Source organism: Diachasmimorpha longicaudata, chromosome 3, assembly GCF_034640455.1.
Source record: "Diachasmimorpha longicaudata isolate KC_UGA_2023 chromosome 3, iyDiaLong2, whole genome shotgun sequence".
NCBI lineage: Eukaryota > Metazoa > Arthropoda > Insecta > Hymenoptera > Braconidae > Diachasmimorpha > Diachasmimorpha longicaudata.
Window position 1 is genome coordinate 10,670,756 of NC_087227.1, and position 24,585 is coordinate 10,695,340.

Sequence of the window (24,585 nt, forward strand, 5' to 3'; positions counted from 1 at the left end):
AATGAATCAGTGAGAGAAGGACAAGTTGAATGGTTAGAATTCTCGATTTTTCATTGAGTTGAAGGGGGTTGGAGGGGGTGAAGAATTTTTTTTTTACTAATGGAGAAGAGACTAGGTAGTCGGCGTGAGATCGGCGCATTAACGATCGCCAGTGGTAGAACAAGAACGTACGTGAGTGAGTGGGATAAGATGAAAAGACCATAACCATATGGGAAAACGAGAAAAGAGGATAGATAGGATAGGGTGAGGGGAGGTGGGAGGGTGATGTTGGGGCCTATGTCTTGCCTACATACTAGTGGCTATAATGTATACCGCGATATTAGCAGCCAAGGGTCTCCGTTATACTAATTGCAACCAGGTACTAGAGTTATAGATCGAGCCAATCCAGCCGTCATTTGCCCCCTTTTCTCTTCTTTCTCTTATTCCTAATATATATTTTTTTTTTCATTTGTATCGTACTTATAGTTTGTACCTACTGTACTCCTGTTTTACTTTGACTCTTCGTTTTGTTGTGGCAAATGGGTGTGCACAACATATTCTAGCAACCGACAAGAAGAGTCATCGTGGGATACTGTCCAGGAAAATATTTAGCTACTGGAGATAGGCGTTACGCCATAGTGAGCACACCAATTTATTTGCTATGGGATATGAGTGAAAAATGATGACAAATTTTTTTTTTTTATAAAGAAAAAATTGAGAAATATAGGCGGTCGGTCTGGGGTATTTTTTGATCTGGGATCTAGTTGGGAAGAAGTGGTTCGAGCTGTTTTCACTACTTAATCATTGATTATTGAAAATTCTAAAAACTTTTTCCATGGGAAATTGGCTGGTTGGGTGCTGTCATGGTATCAGTGATATAAGGATACATATCTTTATGATGTTCAATGAATGTCATGAGTCACCAAGTGTATTGGTGGTAGATAACTTGTTTTCTCGTTATTGCTGGGCGTGCAAATGGAGCAAGGTTGTTGGACAAGTGGTGGTTGTCCATTTCTACGATATCCTGCTATTTAACGTTTTCCAGTTACTCTGTTTTTCTTCAACTTCCACTATCATTTGAGTCTCCAGTAATTGACAAATGCATAATCAATAGCGCATTGCTTTCTATTAACGGGAAAATTATTGTGTGTTACAGAATGGAGACATTTCAGGAGGCGGCTATTCAGATGCTGAGGGAGTTTAGAGCACTGTTGCAGCATTCACCACTGCCCCTTCCGGGTACCAGACTACTGCAGCTTTTGGCGCTGAATATGTTTGCGATTGAAACGACTCAGCTGAAGGGTGAGTCTATTTACTTTTTCAAACCCTTTTCATGCAATACCATTGTACCACTCTCGGGGTGAAGATAAATCCATTACTCGAAATTCTGGGGGTGAAATTTGTAAAAAAAATTCCAGAAATATCTTTCTAGCAAATATTTCTCGGTCGGTCTGATTTGGGTGCCTCAAACGTGCATATTGTTTGAGTCTCGTGAGGGTGATTTTTAAAACACCACAACAATCCCATGTTCTCCATTCTGACAATCACCCAGTGAACAGACAAAAAGGCCCTAGAGCACCGTAACATTAACCCGACCTCGATGAAGGGGATTCCAGGTCGGTCAGTGATGGGGCGGATCGTGGAATAGCCCCTCGGTATAAGTTTGACCCTGACGAACTCACCGGTATTAGGCGCACCCATGACCCTCTCACTATTGAACTTGAACGTGAACCTCATTCCTCTTTTATCTCTTCTCCCTCGTTATTCAAAGAAAACTATAGGTGTTTGTTACGTCTTCGTGCGAGTGTTATTTCATTATTATCATCATTACAGCCACCCACTAATTTATATCGTATTTCTCAAGCACTTCTGAATGTGTATTCCCAACATTCTGAATTTATTTATGAATGACACACCTTTGTTCATGATATTGCGAGACTACAAGTGGCTGACACATGCAGGAGACAAAATTGTCGCCCAACAGGTGTCCAACGCTATCATTATCTCTAATATATCCTCTCATAGTGGTGATTTTTTTTAATCATCTTGGGAGAATCCTCTGAGTCATGCTCAAGGACATGCCAGTGAGCTCACTCGTCACTTCACTTACTTCGTGTCTCTCATACACAAACACTTGGATATTTTTTTTATTTCTCCCTATTTTTGTTGGGGAATTGCCCCAGTGCTTTGACCAGAAAACTCGACGATCGGTTATCATGAATGTGTTTATGATATCAATTACAGTGAGTGAGTCAGATCGTTGGTGAAACTACCATCTCTCCATGGGGTATGAGGCAAGAAAAACTATAAAGTAAGAATGGCGCCGCGACGCCTCGGCACCAGCCCTACAGCATTCCTCTCTCAATCGAGATCGTTGCTGAAGATACGATACCGAGGGCAATGTACAATTTTTCGTACTGCCGGGAGAACACGTTAACACGCATGTTTTATTGATTACGAAATTTGTTTTCATTAAGTCAATTTTTCGAAAGAACATCGGAGGAGAATTTTATCTTGTCCTCATGTTTTTTTTTCAAGTTGTTTGGTCCAGAAATTCGTTGATTAATAGTACATGATTAACTTGGACGTTTTATTGGACCCAAACATTGGGTTCATCAAATCAATTTCTGGAGACAACATATCAATTGAATATCTGTCGAGAAGATCGCTGGCCCTTTCCATTTACGATACGTTTATTCACGAAAAAAAATTTCCATGTTGAGACAAGAGGAAATTTCATTTCCATCATTGGAGATGAGTAATAAATTTTTATTGGAAATAAATGCCCTGAAAATTGGCTAAATGTCCTTGAATATCAAGAGACTCTTTACGTCTCGATTAAATGTTCTTGCAACTTGATTTCTCAACGATAAGAATCATCTACTGAAATTAGATAATTGTATTACTGATATAATAATGATTAATACCGCACTTTTCCATTATCGTATCTTTTCCATTTTTCGTGGGGACATCAACATCATTCCCTGTATCATATTCCACTTCAAATTGACGTAAATATCTTCTTTCAAATGGCGCATATGATATTTCTCTTCCATCACTCCCCATCCTCATTCTCAAGAGGAGAAGATTTTTCGATAAGTGCTCTTTAATTGGCTGGATCAGTCACATTAACCCGACAAATATCTTTCGAAAACATTTGAAATGCATTAGTTTATCTTTATAATGAGATACATAATGTACAGTTTCAGTTAAACCTCTCACAAGTTAACGGATATGGCAAAATTTCCATCATCTTCGTAATAGATAAACTATTCTCACTGGCATCAACATATCAACATTTACGATCCTAAAATTCAATTTCTCCATTCAGCCATTGTGCAATGAATCAACATAAGCCACAAAATTCCCATTACTTTTGCATCTTTATCAATTGTGCAGTTAAAACCAAAACCACCAACACAGCTGTACACATGGTACACCGGAAACATCTACTGTCACTTGACGCTACCCTAGGTGACCAGAAATTAGTTAATAACCTTTCAAACATGTTTTTCACTGATTACAATTTTGTGGTCTAATCACAATAACTTTATAATTCATTCTAAACCTCGAAATGCATTATTCATGGCATTGAACGTCTAATATTATGGACCGAAAAAAATCGTGTGTAGTAATTGCATCATTGGCTTCTCAATGGAAATTTTCTATCTATTGATTTTGATGATATTATCGTGCAATATGATGGCGTGTTTGACAATGACTCCTCAAACTTGATGAAACTTTAGTTGAACCTGATGCTCACGTTTCCCAGTTTAACACCACGTCGTGAAAAACTGGGATGTACAAAAAATTAATCATCCAGTAATAAATAGTGATAGGTATACAAATAATAAATGTTTAATATGAAAAATATCTCATGCGATGCGATAGAGATGATGAAGAGAACTACAACGATAGCCCTGGTGTGCAGATAAACCGCTGTGAGAGTTGAGTACATGAAGGGTAATTCGTTTTGGTGAACTCTGTTGCATCTCGGCGCCAGTATTCTGCCAGGGGTACTAAGGAATCACTTGTAAGTCGGTATGGAGAAGGTCGTTTACTTGTCTTCAGGGTGCCTACCCGGGTTTTATACCATATGTATTATGCCCTCCATAATGTATTTTTACGAATTCTCTCCTTATGGTTACTCATATCTCGTGTCGGAATTAATTTGGCAATTAAGTCGCACGAAGAGGTGTCTCGAGAGTTATCCCTAAGTTGGAGGTATCCAGGAGTCATAAAACCAGACACCAATAAATCTGTCGCCGAAGATGAAACGATACACGATCCCCTCTTTCTCTCTCACTTCCATTTTTTTTGCTCTTATCAATTCACATGTATACGATCATGCAGAGCCACTTCTTCCGCTGGTTTAATTAAATATATATCATCTTTTTATTTTTCAACAATTGAATGTTCACACGCTAACGGATATCTCACGGTGTTAGGGTAATGAAACCATCACCAGGGTATTCCTTTCGAATGCAAGTATTGCAATCAGTCGACTCTCAGTTTACATTTTTTTTGTTATTGACAAATACTTGGAATGATCGTCATTTTCTCTTTGAGTCGGTCAGACGTTAATGACCGGTTTCTACCGCTGCACAACCCTGACCGAATTATCTGTGCACAATATGACCAGAGATCATCTTCTGGGAATTGTCAGTGGTTTTTGGAAGTCGGAAAGTTCGTCAGTAAAATTAATCACTATCATTTCTAGCTATTGAAAAAAATCGGAAAATAATTGAAAGAGTTTTCCAATCGTAGAAAAAAAAACTATCAATTTCCAACAGCTCCAGGGTCGGTCGTTAGCTCATTTAATGCGAAATGCCTCATATATCAAACACGAATGTATCAAATTAAATTGATCTAATTCCAAAGACGGAAATTGAATGAAAATAAATTGAAATAAACTGGGACAAATTAATCTAGCGACTGGGGCTTTGGCGTTCGTTCTCCAGTGAATTAATATAAATGCAATTTCCAACTTGTTATATTTTCATTCAAAACAAGTAGTACTAATTCAATTATCGGTTAGCTTCACGTCAGATTTTATAACCCCGAGGGGATTTTAGTCTCTCTATGGTTATATTATCCTTTTCGATCTTGTTGAAAAATAGATGGCAGGGGTGAGGGAAGGGGAGGAGAGGAGAAATGGCCGAAGAGTGATGGGTTTATATGTGCAAACGGGGCACAGTCGGAAGGAGTAAGAAGTTGGAGGGTATGGAGATGCAGATGACCCGAGATTATAGACATTAGGAACATTAGCTTCAGCGTTATGACTTGGAAAGAAAAGAGGATATGTGCATGTTGAATGTGCAGCATAAAACATTATTTTTGACTACAGTGTGTCGATGTATGTTGTCAGATATGGGTATAGCTTGACAGTTTGAGTTACTCCATGGGCATCAGAATGTTTTTTTTTTATATAAAAATGAGAGGGTGAAGAATTTATACTGAATACTTCGAACAGAAAGGATCATATCTTATTTTCCATGGGGGGCCCATGAGCTTTCCAAGAAAATTGTGCGCGAAAAATGGCACTTTAATTGTCTGTGCATGATCATCTTAGTGGGGAACAACGTCTTCCAGTCACGTAACCAAGAATCCAACTGAACAACCAATTTTAAAAGCATGTTTTCGTGATATTATGCATGAACGAAAATAACTTATTAATGTAAAAGACCTTCTGAGAATAAATTTGTCGTGGTGTTTTTCTTGTGGGCCTTAAAATTGGCCCCACAGGTATGCAATATCGTACAAGCCATCTGCTCCATCCCAGTGTCAATTGATAATTTGTTGTCATCTTCGTATTTATGATTTTATGAACATCACTAAAAGGCTGGACGTTAAATTCTCTAATCCCTATTATCGATTGGTTCAGTGACCCGACGGATACTCAACTTGGGTGAATCCCAAAGTGACGTATTAACGATCCCCAGGCCGTCGGGACGGGCCATCAACGCTCGATTAAATTAATAATCTTCGTCGCGAGTCCAATTATATTTCCCAGATTAACTTGGCGTGGATTGGGGGGCGGGATGTTCGTCTACCACTTACCCCTGGTTATTTTCACTGCTTTTAACGCAGTCTAATAACTAACATTTAGTACTGTTTCAGGAAACTTTTTCAATGATAACCTCCGGTCTATATCGAAGTGAAATTATTAAAGATTGAATATTCTCGTGAATATAGCGACATTATAGCATCAGTGTAAGTAGATCACCCATGGAGATGGTGGGTTAGGTGGAAGGGATATAGGTAGTATTTCTGATTATCTTCAGGATAACGGTCCTGGGTAGAGTTGGTGCAGATCGCGAGTAATTTTGCAGTCAGGTAGTCAGGGCTGAGCTACATAAAATTTCTTTCAACATTAGATATGAATAAAGATAAGGATTTAAATAATTTTTCAAAGTCATTCGATCAATTGGGAGTATTGTTGGTGTAGTGGAGCTTCCATTCAGAAGTAAAAAAGAGTCAGAGCACTGGGTATTCTTGGGACGACTTTACGAAAGTGTTTCAATGGTACTATCAGCTATATCTGGAAGGGAAAGGATGAAAGACTGAATGTTCTCACGGCTAAAGTGATATTACATCATCTTTGTAACTAGATGATCCATGTAGGATGATGTTAGGAGACTGGATGATGTAGACAGGACGCAGGGGGTATTTCCGATCGTCTTGGGGATAACGGTCTTTTGTAGACTTGGTAGGTATCACAGATAATTGGCCCCCGGAAGTTTTTACCCACCAGAAGGTGGTTGGTGTTGTTTTGTATCTGGTATTTCCTTACCAATTAACGTATTCGCATAGTTGGCCGAGGATCGTTAGCCAGATAATTTTCGTGCATTTTACCATACGTAACGGTGATATACCCTGGGTATCAACACTTCAATTTTCATGTACACGCAAGGCCATAGGCCAGACTAGGAAAAACCCATTCGATTTTATTCAGTTGTAATAACTGAAATGAGTGGTGGTATGATTTGTGGAAGAGATTGGTGAACTAATGGTGATCTTGAACATGACGTTTGATGTCTTGGTTAGATGGGTAATTACTTGAAGATACTGTCGCTTAATTTACAACGCTAGGAACACCTGCCATTGGAAGTGAATTGGAATAAATATCTTGTGGGAATATCAGACGGTGGTTGTATTGATGAGGCATTTATGAAGGTCGATGACATAAGATGTCCGTGACCAACAATCAGAGTGGGTCAGGCTTTTCATGGTAATCAGGTGTTGAAGAACAGATGTCAGGAGTGGGTTGTCTTTGAAGATGTTTTCTTCCGGATGATTTGGTTGATGAATTGTGGGAGGTTTTTCGGATTCTTTGTCAGATGGAGAAAAGTATTTGGTAAATTGAAATAATATCTGTACCAACAAAGATTTTACAAACATTTATGTCAAATCTCTCAAAGAGAGTCAAAAACCACTCGTCCAAATGTTTTAGTGAGGTATAATTATCTCGGAATGTAGTCGTGGCGAATTTTAAATTTTTTGTCATTATTCCCTTCTCTTCAAGAGGACCAAACCTCATTCAATTTTTTCGCTCCCTCGAGAAAACATCTCTTGATTGCCTTCGTTGAATCCACCGAACTTCAGAAGGGTATGAAGAGGATTTTTTTTATTCTTCAAGAGAGGAAAAATATTTCGTTTCTCCATAACTGTTTGAAAATCACAGTAATTACGTACAAATGGTTCAGATCTTTGTGAAGGTTTGTTATGACTGAGGTTATTTATCAAGTACTGGTTACAAACTTCCTTCGACTCAATTGTGTAGGAAGGAGCGTTTGCATTTTGCGAAATAGATGTATCATTTTCTCTCAGAAATTTTTCAAGCGAGAACATCACCTCAAATGGTCTTTATTACTGAAAATACTCATTTCATAGTTTAAACTCATTGAATGGCCACCATTGAACCATCATTTGATAGCAATAATAAATGTGTAAAGAAACTGGCTGGGGAGTAACACCAGGATTTAATGTATCGATATAAATGCACCTCCGGTATCTGATTTTCTCGGCTGGAATCGCCGACGGTAATAGTCATCTCATCCCCACGGGTTTCTCTTCGTTATTTAACATTGGGCACTGGTGCATCGATATTGCTCCTTGGAAATTTATACGGCTTCTCAAACACATAATGAACGAAATCGTTACTGATAAAAAATCAATTGGATACCACTCAGTTTAAATAACTTATTTCTGTTCACATTGACAAGTGTTGAACCCTTTGACAAACCCTTAGAGATAAAAAGTCCTTTGAATGAACATGTTGTCCCTGAAACGAAAATTCGGATTTAATTATTCCAGTTTTCTATTAAATTTTCCGGCTGGAGTTGTCATAATTTTTAGGTCGTAAAATTTTCTATAATATACATCATCCTCGTGTGCATAACGTCTCCCCGTACGATTCACAAGGTATAAATCTATGGAGGGGGTCAGAAGTGCAATTAGCGTAAGTCAGTGGATGAAGGGGTTCTGATGGGGCAAATTAAAGGGCTTTAATACGCGTTTGTGTGTATACTCCGCACTGGACAGGTTGTTATTAACTCGTGAAATAAATGAGGTATTATTCACGCAGCGAGGTTTATTACAGTTATTATTCTACCGGTGGGTACTTAATGTCAATGCCATTCCAATGGCTCAACAAAAATTGTCCAACATTCCAGTTGATTCAGATGAAAATCTCCATTGGGTCCACATCATTTAACTTCAATTACTGGCATTGGAATTCAGTCTGAAGGTGTTCGATTGAAATTGCATTGTACAAACACATGGCATACTGAGAAAAAAATGATTTATATGAAATAAAAATATCCAGCATATGTTTAAAATAATACTAACAATGCAGGACCATTTTTATCATAATTAAATGACCGCTCACCCAATAGATATTGTCATCCATAAATTCATTTCCTCTCACAAGGATATTCAGCCCCCTTGTCGTGAAGGATGAATGCACCAAGAAGAGAACTGACAAGTCTGGAATTCAGTTTCATCCATGTTTGTACCATCTATTCACAGTTTGCCAAACGATGCGCCCTTGAGTGAGAAATGGAATGTTGGGTGGAAAATATTTATTTTTTTTTTCTCTTCATTTTTCTTTTCTCCTTCTCCAACCTTTTTCAACACGAAGAGGTACCCGAGAAGATCCTCAATGTTTACTGACGGCGTACTCGCGTGAATTACGACGTTGTCCTCTGTCAATATGTCAAATCCCATTGCATTTTCGAATGCTTCGAATGTTTGTTATAACTTTTCGTAACAGTATAACCATACTTCATAACTCAGCATGTAGGTGGAACTGAGATGAGAGATTTGTTGGATATAATGGTAGGACAATACTTCAAGTGATGGTATTGTTAGAATTCCAACAGTGAGATATACTCAACTCAAGATAGTCCTGCGGTTGTCGTTCTTTTGGGCTCATGTCACATGTCTAAACCCCGGGTATTAGATCTCCATGGTTTCGATGACATGAAAAAAATTATCCTTCAATAGAATATCCACTGGAAATCGCTGATTGTTGATGGGGTGTGCTGGCCTGTCTCTGGCAGTAGATAAATCAGGCAAAATGATATTTCGAAAAAATTGGAGACAAGACGAGGGGAGGAGGGTGACAGGAGGCTAGGAGAATCTGCGGGGAGAAAATTATTTGGCGATTTTTAACATTAATCTGAATAATGTCGAGTTATTGATGATGAAGTGACATGGTGAGGCGATGAGATGAACCTATTTTAATAAAAATCTGATACAATAAGATGGTGTGGGGGTAGCAGAAGTATAGGAAAGCGTTAATAGAAAATAAAAGCTTCCTCAGCAGCCGTCCTTGCCCTCGCGCTCGTCGGTCCACGTCAAGGCCATCTTCCTCCGGGCGCAATGCACCCGCTCTTTCTCGTCTAATATAATACAACGTTCTCCCCACCTTTACAGACTACTTCTATAGAATGAGCTAGCCATCGTACTTATCCTCAACGAGTGAAATGTAACCCAACTTGAACACAGGCCTGCGGTCTTATCGACTTTTCCTGTACCATTTTACTCTCTGGTGAACAGCGAAAACAATGTGTCTGACGTTCAGTGGAATTTCAAGACCCAGTCGGAAACTGGTGCATAATTGCAGTTGCTTTTCTTAAATGAATAGGGTCATTGTTGCTAATCAATTGGCAATTTGCTGCTGAAAGGATGTTCTTTTATTAAATTCCTATTTCCCTATTTTCTTCTATTTACGATGGCATCAAATTTTTGAACCCCTATACTCTACATCATCTTCCAAATGGAATGATTGAGTGCCCATTGCTGGACATTTTTATTCAGTTCCATGAAAATGATGTTATCATCTTCATTTTGCTGATAAATTTAGTCCCTCCTGGCACTTTCATCTGATCCATCCTTTCCAACCACTTCTTCAATGCAAATATCTTGTAACTATCCCACCTTCCTGCGGAAGTGAATTCACTCGTGATATATCTTTCACATTTTCATACCTCAACAATCTTCCATCTCTCTTCCTCTACAAGTACAGAAGTGTCCACATGTATCCAGTGATACGTGGCTGGTGAAGTTCTAATCTCCCTGGGTACACAAACCCTACCCCCTGGACATCCCTCTCCACCCGGCTGTCCCATCACCATCTCATCCTCTCTTCTACATTTTCGCTATTTTCTCACTCGTTCAGCCCACCATCTTCATCCTAGTTCGTTGCCACGAACAACTATAAATAACTTGAATGATGTTATTTTTAACTCACACGCATGACACTCACGGAACGACGCATGTTTACCCTCTCTCTCATTTTCATGATATCTGACTCTGTTGGATTCACCAGTTGGATCACAGCAATCACATAATGCTGAGTATCAACGTGGTGGTAAAGGAGAACTTCCCCCCTTCTCCCCCTTTCTGGTGGAAATTGTGTGATGTCGGTGGGGAGGATTTCAGAACGGGTTTACCGAGGTACCCATACGTAATCCACTACGCAATCCTGAGACATTTTCCATAAACCAGAATGATGTTGCTGGAGGAGGAAGAAAAAAAGAAGAAGAAAATTATGCTATTTTTATCCACATTTCATTTATTTGTCGGAATGTTTTACTTTATTTCGATGCTGTATCGTTTGTAACTCTGTTATCTACATAGTCTATTTACTTCTCAACCCACCGGCATGTCCAGTGGGGCGAAGCAACGTCCGTATTCCCTGGAGCATGACGCGAGGCGTTGATTAGATCCCCCAGTCTTCCCTCTCCATTACCCCTATTTTACCCCTTCCCTTAATCTCACTTCTTCTGACTCGATGTACATCCACCAGGACTCCAACCATCTTTCCCACCTCGGTGAACGTCATTTCAATGTTTTTTTTTCCTCCACTGGTGCCTTGGCGTGACCTTGTGAAGGTCGGGTGAATGAACACCAGCAAGTCTTTTGCTCACTCATGTACGGTAGAAAGATGCCTGAAAAATCGGTCTTAATGGCTTTGATTTTTTTTTTATTTTTCTATCTCAATTCTGCCTCATTGCACCAGCATTATCGGTAGGAAGGAGCATGTGTGGTGTGGTGAACGGTGGGAGGAACAACTTCCCAAGAATCTTGGGACGTTGACCAAATCGTTGGTGAAATTGTCTGATGCTATTGGAGACGGTTCAGCGATCGTAATTTGGTGAATTGTCTGTCTAGATTGTGTCGAGGTGGGTAAAAAAAAAATCTACACGTCAATGTTCCTTTGAAATAGCTGTTGGTGTATGTGGAGATCCCCAGGATGTTGATTTATCTTCTGAAAAATTTCGTATTTCGTCCAATTTTTTTGGAGCTACAAATGCTCTCCAACACATTATTAGGAAATTATGGAAATATGAGGGACGATTCTGTCTTACCACCACATCTCGTAGCCTACATTCCCGATGATTGCCCATTACGTTGACTTGTAATCTATTGTAATCTCTAATATTGTACCCACATGCAACTATTCTCCGTTGCATTGAAGATATCTCGAAGCCCTCTCTCTTTACAATCTCTGATTTCGACAAAATTTATCGTCACTAGTCGTGGCTTGATTGACCCATCAAACCAGCTACAATCTTCCAATTCCCACGAGATATCCACCTCGAAACTACCGGCAGATGATGCCCCGAAGACACGGGAACAACCAGCAAGAACTTTACGTAATAATCATCGGACCAGATATTACCCCATAAATTCACTGAGCCATGATGGCTCTACCAGTTTTCGCATCAACGATTCCCAAATGTCTATCACTATCGGATTTTGTACAACCAGAAGCTGATGTCCATAAACCCATGGATAGATAAAGGCTCTTGAATATATGTGAAGATATCGTGGTACATCAGAGTGGTGTATTTGCATGGAAAGACTAAACATGTCTCATCAACACAAGCCTACAGTGAGAAATTTCACGTGAAACTTTACGGCCGTTAAAATATAACTTCACCAGGGAGAGAGACAGGAGATACTTACTACTGACGGATAATAACCGTGAATCGCAATACCATGAGCAGTTGAACTTAAACTCAAGTTTGCTCACGCTCAAAGTACATTAATGACGCATTCCGTCTGTATCTGAAGGAGAATGACTGCAAGGATTCTAATTCACTGTAAAATTGTTTGGCATGCAACTCCACTGGAGGCACTGGTGCCTGGATGCCAGGTTATTTCGAGTTGTATTTTATCACCACTGGAGTTATGTTCTACTGGTGGACCAGAGTTTGATGATGCTCCCTGAAATTTCTATCTTATCAGATGGCACAGTCCTCACTCTCTGACAAGAATCGATCATTCAGAAACTAAATCCATTCTGATAAGACCTGGACATTCCTCATAAGGACTACTGCCCTTAAAACTTCAAGAACTCGTGGGAAATTCATAATTTCATGGATATGCCCGTGGGGCTTGAAATTCCTGTACATATATCCAGGGAAAGGGGAGAAAATTGTGGGCAGTTGAAATTTAACGAGAGATTTTTCCAAAATTTATTCGACAATTCCTAGTTACAATGATAACTAGGATGAAGGTGGCCAGGATGCTCGGGGTTATGTAAATAATGCACCAGATCCATTACTTACCTTTCGTGTGCATTCCGCCTCATCAGATTCAATCCAACTGATCCTCAACATTCCCTTGGAGTCTCCCTTCGCTTCGGTATCGATTGCGCATCAAATTGATGACGTGATTTGCGTTGCCGAGCGTCGATAATCTTATAAACTCTGTTAAATAATAGCATTATTAGGTTTATCCACGAGCCAAACCCCTATTTTCTCTTCAAATAGATGAGGATAGAGGGAGGAAAAAAGGATTTGTGGGCGTTGGCTACGTCCTTGTACAGGCTCGGTATACGTGCACATCTCCATGCCACACCGATCCTTGGAACTGATAAAACTCTCTCGGCGCGAAGAAGTCGACGCGATAAGTACACACATTGCGCCAATAGCCCTTTTTCTCTTTCTTCAGGTTTCTCCAAGAGGCGTGCACGGAGTCTGTACGGCACGCGAGTATCGATTATCGATGCACCAAGTGCATCATGAATTACGCAACGATAAAATCTAAGGAAGAACTAATAAATATAATTTGTACAAATTTTCTATTGCCAACGGTACATGAATTTTCACGGCTCATCATTTGGTATTTTCGTTGTACGAAAGTGGAGATATCATCGGAGGATTATTGGGCTTTATCGACATCAATGGAATTGCGTATTGCGTGGATTATTCTCGAAGGTTTAGACAAGGTGGAGGATGAAGACAAAGCCCTGAGTCAAATTAGCACTGTCTAAAAATAAGCAACAGCACTAGAGAAATAAAAAATAACAAAGTTATGACGAAGGCTGTATCTTCTGCTCCTGAAGTTGACTTTATGGTCGTCCTGAAACGCATCTCCACCCCACAATCAGTGAGCGATATTTCATGGGTTTCAACCAGGGAACATTCCGCAATTCCACTCAAGAAATTCCATCTGTAAATCGAAAAAATTCAAAAGAATTTTAGCAATATTCCCCACGTGATCATGATGTTGGTCCTTTCTCTAGTTAATACCCGGATTTTGGGTTTTCTCTTCGACAAAGTCCGTATATCTTATACTCATTAGAAAGCTTATGGAATACCCTTCAATGTCGTGCATAAATTCTGTGATTTGGAATATTTTTTATTGCGTCATTGTACTTAAATAATTTCATTCTGACTCAGTCAGTCTCGCGTTTAAAAAACCCCCCGGCACAAGTCGTGAACGATATTTTTTTCCCCCTGATTTTCACTTTTACGATATTGAGGAAGGTCTGATGCCCATACCTGGACGAGGAAAAGTGAAGAGAAGTACGCAAAAAATTTTTGCCCCGGGCAGGGAGATCAGTGGGCGCGCGTCTCCCCTAGTTTTTAAAATATCAGCGTGTTGAGGAGTCCAGTGATATTCAACACATTCATCACCAGTGAAGAAAAAAGACAGTTCAAATTCTAGATCACGACCATTAGCAGTACGTGGTGGTTAGACCAGTTGTGATTATTATTATATCAAGAGTATCATTCCAAGGATGATTATAGGAAGACCCATCGATGCCTGTGCCTTCTTTCACCGTAGCAGTTGTACGTCCAAACGAGAAACAAGAAGGCCCAGCATCAGCATCAGCAGCAGCAGCAGCAACAGCAACAATAAAAAAAAAAACGAAACTATAAAATGAAATGAAAGAAGAAGAAGCAAGAACGAAGAAGACTAGGCTTGCGTGCCCCTGATGCCTTGGCGTGATGCAAAAGTCCTCTTCTCCTCTTACCACCACATCTCACCAAACTTCTTTTTTCCCTCGACTTCCCTCATCCTCCGCCCCCTTCCCTTTCCCCCTAACCTTTTATACCCCATAGCAGTATTGCATTTACTCCAAGTATATAATTAAACTCGAAATGGGATTGTTTGCGACACACGATGACTCAAACTCACCCATCTCTCCATCTCACACGCTAAAGTATACATATATATATATATAAATTTTTTATTCCTTTAAATTTTTATTACCCGAAACAAATGAATAAAATAAACGACGCCAAATCTTGTTAGGAAGAGCACAGACTCAATCATCATCATCATCGTCATTACGTGTAATTCATTTTTTTTATCTCTATCTCTATCTCTTTCTCTACTCCATCCGTTTTTCCTTCATTCATGTTTTATAATGTTTTTTTTTTCCTGTAAAACTTTGTGAGGATTCTATCGTCATGACTAGATGTGTACTGTCTTGGTGGATACGTAGTACTGCCATGGTATCGTCATGTCGGCGACCTCGGCAAGGCCTCGTCAAGGTCGTACAATGAGCCCCAAGTGTGGTTGTAGATACAGTACCTAGCAAGTAACATGGGCTTTCGAGGTCCTTCGCCTCCAATGCGTTCCCATCTACCTTATTTTCTATCCCCTAACAGTTGGAGGAAGACAGGAAATAAGGAGAGAGGAGGTGGAGGGCATCGTTCCCTTCGTGACTCATTTGCCGAACGAATAACAACGTCCTCTACACTTCGTGATGATTAGAGCCATTCGATAGTCATCCTCTTGCTATATTTTTTTTTATCAGTCAAACAAAAATGCTCCGTTGAAAAATTGGGGGAGTCTTTTCGGTGATCGATCTTTCCTGATGAGACATTTTTTTCAAAATCACTTCGTGTCGAGGAGCGATCCCTCTAATGGGTTTTTTTCATTATTAACGGAGTGTCAGTGAAAACGAGTTTATCGCGATAAACTTCATGACATTTGTTGATGAAATGCAAAAAATAATTTTCAAGGTCGTTTGGCTCCCACGGAATCCAATAAATTCCAATTTCATTTGAATTTTTTTGCTCAAGGAACATAAAAACAAGTTTTAAGAATCATTTGATTAATTTTTCATTGAGACGCCATAAACATGTTTTCCATCAGCCCTCATTCTCAGTTGGAAGTGCAGTAGCCTCGGTCTTTCGAGGCTTGAGAGACGGGCGTTAAATCATAAATCCAGTAAATTGCCACCACCGAGAAGTACGAGAAGGATGAAAATAGATTGGACGTGGAGGCATTGAGAAGGGGATATTGAGTATATCTGCACCTATGTATGATTAGAGTAATACTAAATCCTGGAGCATCGCCAGCCTTCAGCCCAGAAATTTTCTATAATTCTGACAAATGTCGTTGAATATAAGAATCATTGTCCAACTTTCCGCCTCCAACACAGTGAACAATGAGGAAAAAATCTTACGCATGAATTTAGCCAATGGCTAATGCGACTAACTTAATTCATCTGCTTGTGCTTATGATTACAATTATTGATTCATCCAGTCTTCTGCCTCAATCTCATTAATAAATTCTAGTAATCCGTTGGAAGACTATCATCAGGGGAATAACTCCCCAATTCTCCCCAGACAATATCCACTTTTAACCTCCTTGTTTTACCCAACGTCAAATATTACTGAGAGTCCTCATAGTGACATTACAATCACTGGATATATGAGCATAACCGAGCATTCTCATATTACTCACTTGTTCAGCACGTCAATAACAGGAGAGTTCCTAAGCAAATGGAGCGGGCGGGTTAATAAGCACTTTTCGATCGGTTAGACCGTTCGTAATATTGACAGTGGGCGGTTTGATAGATACCACCACAGGGAGAGTATGAAGAATAAAAAAAAAATTGCAATAGAGTGCCTTCTGCATGCTTCCACTGGGGCTGTACGATGAGAGTGGATCACCACCTCTCCACCATCTTCATTCCCTCGGGGTAAATTACAACGTTTCATCGGTGAATTGAATTATTTAATGGTGTTTTCAGTGAGCATCCACACGGCGTCTCAATATGTGCAAACAATTTAGAGTGTGGGGTAAAAAATCGCAGTTAAAAAGCCAAGTTTTATTGTGAGATGATCGAAAATTGAGATACTTCAATACAATGTCCACGATTTACGTGAAATCTTCAATCAAATGACTCCATCACCCTGAAAAAAACGAGCCCAGAAGTGAGGATATTGTAACGAGAGTAGAGCCACGATGTCATAACATGGTCCACGGTAATTGAATTTCCGTTCGTTTTCACCAGTTAGTAATTGAGTCAATATCGGTGTCTACTGTGCCAGACAGACGAGAGACTTCGTTAGCTTGTGCGGTGTTGAGGGAGAGGAGGAGGGAAAGTATGGTTATCATCTACTACAGGCTCACTTCGTTAATTAGTAGTAATGGAGGCATTGGAAGAAAGTTCTAAATCGGAAATCCCGTTGACGGTAGTTGGTTCATTCCCCTTTTATTTTCATATTGAATTACTGGTTGTTTATCGCTGCCACGAAAAAACATTTCAATTGTTGAGGACATGCGATTAATTGTCATGGATATAATCTTTCAAGTGGTTTGGTCCATTCCCCTGAAAATGACATGCTCTTGAAGAACACAATATTCTCCCCAGCTGAATCATCCCTTCATTTAATTTGCGAATAGCAAAGGAAACCAATGTAAAAATCCTTCGATCCTAGTTGGCAAAAGCCAAAAAATAATTGCGTGAGTATTCGCAGTATTCACGTTGTTCCTGAAGTTGGGTATTTCCACTGGGTTGAAAGGATGCCGCAGATAGGAGTAACAGCTATCGATGAAATCCCTGAGATAACCGAGTACCTCCAATAATTTATTGACAATGAAATTAATTATCTATCACTTGTTTGCTTGCAGATTCACAAATGGAGCAGGGCTACAGATCCGAAGTCCAGGAGCGCGCCTTGGTAGTATCACTTCAGATGTTTAATTTGATATTGGAGCGTGGTTGTGCCCTTCTGAAGGAACAAATTGATAACGACGAGCAACCGCGATTGGTACTAGACGATGACATGCAGGTTCTTCTTCCAGCTATCAAGGTATCGAAGAAACCACTTCACTTTGTCTATCGATTTTTTTACTTTATCACCAGTCATAATTAATGAGTTAAGGTTCATAAATAAGTAAAATATTTTGAACAAAATTAATCGTTGGCCCAAGACCTTGAGTGTGTCCTGAAGTTGTTGGAATGCATCTTCATTTGACTTCAATAATTTATGAATTCTACCTGCACCCACCCACACCAGTGGTAAAACCATGTTGGTCAATGTCAATGCATCGGACACCACCAGTTTCTCTTCATGGACTTATTATGTAACGTAGAGGTAGCACTGGTTGCTTCGTACGGTGCACAGGGATTAATGCACTCATCGATGCGTGCAGGGGCTCCATCGATAAAGTTCATTGTCGATGACGAAAGAGACCACTTCCTGGTAACATTTGTCGACATCAATACGTTTGAGAATTCAACTTGAAGATTCCACATTTAATTTTTATTCAATTCTTCGACGATTTTTATTGAGTCATTTCATTGGTGAATAATCGATGGAGAAACTATTCACGTTGGGAGAGAGATCGATCGTCGATCCACCAGCTAAACTCCATCGATATCTTCTTCGGCAACTAGTCAATGGAGATAACCAACTATCTTGCATTTCTCAGTGATAAAAGATTCTGCGTACATGGCTATTATTTTTATTCATTTTTCTTATTTTTCATCCTCGGTTCAGACATTTTTTTTTTATTAATTTTCAAATCTATCGATGTATCTGCTGAGATTCTTTCCACCATCTTCGATCGCTATTCCGAGTTTTCGCTAACGGCACTTTCCCAACCACAAGATCTATCTTTCCATGTGAAGTATTCTCGTAGGAGAAGATTTAATGAAAGTGTATTGGCTGACTCTAATGACTAAAAGTGAGAGAAGGAGTTTTCTTGGTAGGTAACATAGATCTTCACTCGTGTCCATATAACATCATTAATATCAACTGGTAAGGAAGTTTACAAGGTCGATGGAACAAAATATATTACTGTAGTGCAATACTGATAAGATATAAGCTGTGGGGCTAGATGTTGTACATTCCAAACAGTGAAAATTAGTTCCCCGAAGCTATTAAGTACTAAATTTGAATGATTATCTCCTGTGTGTTTATACAAATGATTATGATAGTTTGTTATTTACAGATTTGGTGTGACTGGATGCTTTGTCATAGTTCCGTGTGGAACCCACCGCCTTCATGTACGGATTATCGTGTGGGGTGAGTTTATTATTTAAAGCACAGTTTGACTAATGATTTTTCACATGTGAATGGGAAATCGTGAAATTCGAGGGCATTATCGGACACAATATTTTACCACCGATTGGAACGATCGAAAAAAAAACATTAAAATTAGGAAGACTTCGAGTTAGTCGCATTTGGCATACGGTGTAAGTTTTCAAAGCCAGGGAATAAAATTGCTCGAGTGGTCGTGCGGACAAAAGTCAGACAGTTGTTGAAATAACTGCCCGCCGCCAACGGTTGATCGATGTCTAGCCTCTTACGGACCTTTTCTACTGGATTCTATTTCACAGTAATTCATCTGCGGAATCTTCATCTCCTACAACTTATCTTCTCCTCTGGGCCATTGTGCGGTCGATATTACCAATATTAATTTTCCAAGGGAGACGAAGAATATTTTCATAGAAATAAATTAACTTTTAGACGGTTTTAAACGTATTGAAAAGGAGAGAAACTTGAATATAAATCATAAATTTCCAGTAGTTTCATCGTGACATGTGATTGATTTGAGTTTCTACCGTTATGACCGATGTCATCTTCCCATGTTTTTGTTTGTAACTTATGAATATATTGACATTCAGTGAGGGTCCTATTTTTATCTTCGATTGGTTATTGCGAAAGTCTCCAAAGGGTTAATCATCGTCTGGAGTATGATAATTTCCTTTCGATTATTTCCAATATTATTCAGGCATCGATAGACATAACATTTACGAATGTTGAAAAAAAAGTGATTATCAAAAAAGATTATTCTCTAAACTAGTGAATAATGAAGCCCAGGAATATAAATCAATACCTAACTAAATGGATGAATAAATCAAAGTGGATTATTGAAAGTTGCGAACTATTTCAACACTTCATCGATCTCTGACCACTTCCGGACCTTTTCTACTGGCTATGTTTCACATTAAGTCATCTCCGGAAGCTTTACCTCCCACCATAACTATTGAAAAACTTTCGCCATCGGCGGAAATTCAATCCCACCGCATATACCATAGGGTGGTAGTATACAGAAAGTTTTCAGATCAGCTATGCGAGCAGCTTGGGAGTTTATTTATAATTAGATACTTCAACTATCGGGAAAACAAAAGTTAATATTTGGAATATATCGAATTAAGTTTTCCGGGGTAAATAAAATAGATCAACGCAGTCGGTAACCAGAGGATACGCCCTCTCACCAACAGATGGCGGTCAGGAGAAAGTCACGTGCCTGATATCCGCCGGTTCTTCGTAGTACGCGTCACATCAACTGACCGTGTTACTTCAACACCAATTGACCTTGTGAAAGCATGGAAGAAGATAAAAATTAAGAAAAAAGAATCTTCTGACAAGTAACAAGAGGCTGATGCTGACGTTGATGAAAGCTGGAGGTCATGGACGATGGACCTAACTTTTTCACAATTTTACCTTCTCGGTGTCAACCACTTCTCCGAAAGATCTCGAGGCCAAGTGCAGGGGTCATCATTAGCTGCTAGCTAAATGCTTCTAGTCAAGATACATTCAGATATGACATCCTCAACAATGAACGAAGAAAGACTTTTCAAGAATATAATATTAAAATTCGTCGAGGATACACTTGTCTGCATGTCTCAGGACGAATGAGAGTCTTCTGATTATCCAGCAGCTAATGGGAAAAATTAATGAATAATTGTAATTATCATTTGAATCTTTATTTTGAGGTCAAAGGCCGGGCCAAATCCTAGAAATTCTTTGGAGTTAATTATGTTCAGTTTACTCTACGAGTAGAGCTATTTCAACTATGATCATTGGAGCTTCTGCAGCTGTTCCTAGTCATCCATATGCTAATATGCCATCTAATATTGCATAATATCAAAGGGCATAATTATAGGCTGCCTTAATTACCCCAATCTATCATAACTATTTTCGGCTATATAATCATATAATTTAATCACCATCTACGATTCTTTAAACATCACACTTCTCATATTGCCCACCAATATGTCAATGTCATCTTCTAAACGATTATATACAAAGATATGCGTCACTCGTACAAAATAATTTCGCTATCGAATCGTCGACGGTCAGTCCTGAAGGAAAAAAGAAAAATCGATGGTCGAGAAGATGAAGAGGCAGAAGTGAAAAAGTTAACCGCATGAGCTTCTGCTGAAGATTGTTTCAAAGGTGCACTACATCAGCCATTAAATGATTTCCAAGGCCCGCCACCCGAGGAGCCATGAAAGAAAGAGAAGCAATGGAAACAAAATAAGGGAAAGGAAAGGATAATAAAAAAAAAAAACAGTGGAGAAGAGAAGGATCGCACGAGTTTGCGCAACCGTCTCCAGCAATCCTGCTTGGGATAAGTTAATTATTGTTTCTCGTTAACGATTAACAATTACGTGAGTCAAGCGTCGCCTTGGCAAGGACGACTTCGCCACCGAGACAAATTCAATTCAAGCGAACCTGTAGTAGCATGTAGAGAAGAAATAACTGTGTGTATTTAAAGATATTGTTTAATGTGATTTGTTTGTCGTTCATGTTTGACCCTTTCACCAGTTATTTTCATGTCGGCAATTACCTGACGAGTGAATGCTGATTATCCTTTGTTTTATCCATTACATTAATTATTGGATAATCATTTTATGAATATGGACAATCGTTGTTTGCAATCGATAATTAATTTCTCTTATTTACGGATGGTTTATCGTGATTTTTATTGGTCTTTTAAAAATCTGTTTAGACCACCTGGGGATGCGTGGAGTAGGCTAGCTATGATGGTGAACCTGCTGGATAAGCTGCCGTGGCCACGATATGTTATCATCCGCACGTCGGAAGTGTGCGGTAGAACAACTGGTAAGCATTGAATAATTTTGAAGGCTGTGCAGGTCATTGGTGATTTGAGAAGAAAATTGAAAGATTTTGCAAGTAAAAAAAAACAGGTCGGCGCCATCATTTTTATCACCTGGGAGTCATCTTTGCAGTTAAACGAGCAAGCTGCCTTTGAATAGATTTTTGCAGTTGGATTAGGATTCTCGTAAAGATTATTTTTATGATAGTTCACAGGGAGAAAAAATACCCCACAAATGACCGTGTTAGCGCAATAAAATGAGTACATCTTGACGGTATCACAAAGTCTTCATTTTTCCAGACACCCGAACTGTTTGAATGATATTCTCAGTATTCCAATACATCACATTACATTCTTGGACTTGTTATAATAAATTCTGCATTTCGGGGTAAATTTCCATGAATTTGCAAGATATTTTCTCCTATGATCGCTCATTATGAAGATCGACAGACAATTATTATAAACAAAACAATTATGATTTCGAATTAATGATTTTTCAGAGCTGAACCTGGTAAAATTACCCGAGGATTCCACGTTATCCGGATTCACTCCGTTAATGTCCAATCCCCAGGAACCTTCCTATGCTTTGAAAACGGAAGATACGGTGAGCAATTTTTGGTCTGACTATATACGCTGATCTGCTTTATCTACTGAAACCTCTATATTCATTGAAGTCGCGAATATTCGGTTTCTCTGAGATATTTTTGAACTAATGTAAAAGGTTTTGTTTTTAGGAAAGGGCCCAGGTCTGCCTGAGAATACACAAAATCCTCTTCTTCGCCCAGGGATTCCTATGTGGCCTTGAAACACCGGTGCTTAAGCTCCAGAAGAGTGAGACGGGAATTAGTGAATATGTTTCTCTAGTGGAGGCTTCTAGTGCAAGTGTACCAAGTTCACCACCCGAACAGGTAAAGATTGTTCATGATTTCCGTACAGTCTAGATTATTCCACCGTTGGCATAGGTTTGCTGGTTTTAATATTTATTCCCCTTCTTCTTTTTTCAATCTCCAGAGTGATTCAGAAATTCTTGTGGACAGCTACAGCGAGGATGACGGCGACGATCCAGGATCCTCGACAAAGCGTTTCTCATCAACAGTTCCAAAGGATTTGACGTCACCGCCGGAGATAAGGTCGTTGATCGAGCGGAAGGAAGAGTTGGAGAGACGTCAGAGAAAACAGGAGCGTCATCGACAACGAGTGCAGGTGAGTGCTTTTCAATGTATATATTTTGCCCTCCAGGTGGTGGGGAGGGCCCTCTTTGTTGTCGATTACACAAACGCACGTCACTACCAAGCCAAAGAGGAGTGATTGAATATTGTGCATGCACTCTTTGTCTTTTGTCACTGCAATATGAAATTAATTTTTCATGACAGACACGTCAATTATGACATGATGACGTGATATTTTTTGCCTACTTAGTAGTGGCGGCCCTTCCATTATAACTTTGAGCGGTTTTTTACATTGGTGAAAAGCCAAATTTATTGTTTATGGAAATTCATTAGAAAAAAATGACTAGATGATTCACACTTTCTTCGCCAATCATTTCGTGAAAGAGAACCGAATTTTTTCACCCGTTATTTCTATCCAATTTCGACATCCCCAATCGTAAATTCAATAGTGAGAATTGATCTCTCAAGAGACTCCTCCTAATTCAACACCTCTTGATCCTTTTTTTTTTATTCTCTCCAACACCACCCCACAATTCTTTCACCTTCGCATCCCCCCATTTTCTTTTTAAACTCAGCTCCACGGAGTCCAATAAATTTCACCTGGTTCTTCCTCCTCCAGTGCAAAAAAAACCTCACGACATTCCATTCGTTTCCTTTCTCTTCTTCATCTGTAGTCTTTTTTATTCCTGAAAAGGGCCATTTTATCGTTACCTTATCAGTCCGACGAAGGCACAAACGGTTCAGCCAACTGGGTATAACAAAAATTTCAACGGCAAGTATGAGGGTTGAAGATATATAAATTCGGATGGTAGGGTATAGGTCATTAATAACACCCAGTGCTCGCAAAAACGAGTAACTTTATCGAGCATCCAGAGATGGTGGGAGAAGATGAAGGGCTGCGCCCTTAACATAGAGAATACGGGGACTTCCATTTACACAGGCAAAAAATTCTGAACTTTTTTTATAACAATGCACCAGAGGTGTATTTGTAATTTCAGTTTATCTTTAGTTCTGGCTGTTGAATAAATTCCAGTGTCCTGTAACAAGTTCCACATTTTGTTGAGACAAGTAACTGGTGTTGTAAGAAGAAAGAGAATTATGTCACTGTGTGAATCACTTTGGCCTCTGCACTATGTCTCAGTTCAACTTTTTGCAAGAATATACAAAAATCCGGTCTTTATATCGTGTCTTATCTAACTGGATTTTTCGATGTAGTTGTAAGCACCGAAGACGATCTTCTTACTTAATTATAATTGAATTGTTGTTGAATTCTTCTAGTTCAATCATTCCTTTCAGAATGAAAGAAAGAAATTAAAAGATTTCTATTCGATGACTGACCTCCGGAGTTTATTCAGCAAAAAATCGTTTCTCTCTTAATCCACCGTAGCAATACTGAAATCTCCTTAATGAATAATTAATTGAACCCATTCACTAGTTAATGAATTACCCCCTTAAATAATCCACCTCCGCAAAAAGCCATCATCAACTAAATCCCCCGACATTTTCAAAGGTTCATAATCAACATTATAAACACTGTCGA

The 24,585-nt window shown here is 39.2% G+C and overlaps 1 protein-coding gene across 9 annotated transcripts in view; it reads left to right on the forward strand.

Annotated features, from left to right (window-relative positions):
* LOC135159941 (telomerase-binding protein EST1A-like) overlaps window positions 1–24,585 on the forward strand; it is a 110,107-nt gene that overhangs the window by 18,323 nt on the left and 67,199 nt on the right. For all 9 annotated transcript variants that reach the window (XM_064116012.1, XM_064116014.1, XM_064116013.1 and 6 more), the window contains 7 exons: window positions 1,136–1,281; window positions 17,653–17,834; window positions 18,979–19,052; window positions 21,769–21,881; window positions 22,377–22,480; window positions 22,611–22,784; window positions 22,888–23,079. In XM_064116012.1, coding sequence (XP_063972082.1) covers window positions 1,136–1,281; window positions 17,653–17,834; window positions 18,979–19,052; window positions 21,769–21,881; window positions 22,377–22,480; window positions 22,611–22,784; window positions 22,888–23,079 — 985 coding nt within the window. The remainder of the gene's footprint in view (window positions 1–1,135; window positions 1,282–17,652; window positions 17,835–18,978; window positions 19,053–21,768; window positions 21,882–22,376; window positions 22,481–22,610; window positions 22,785–22,887; window positions 23,080–24,585) is intronic.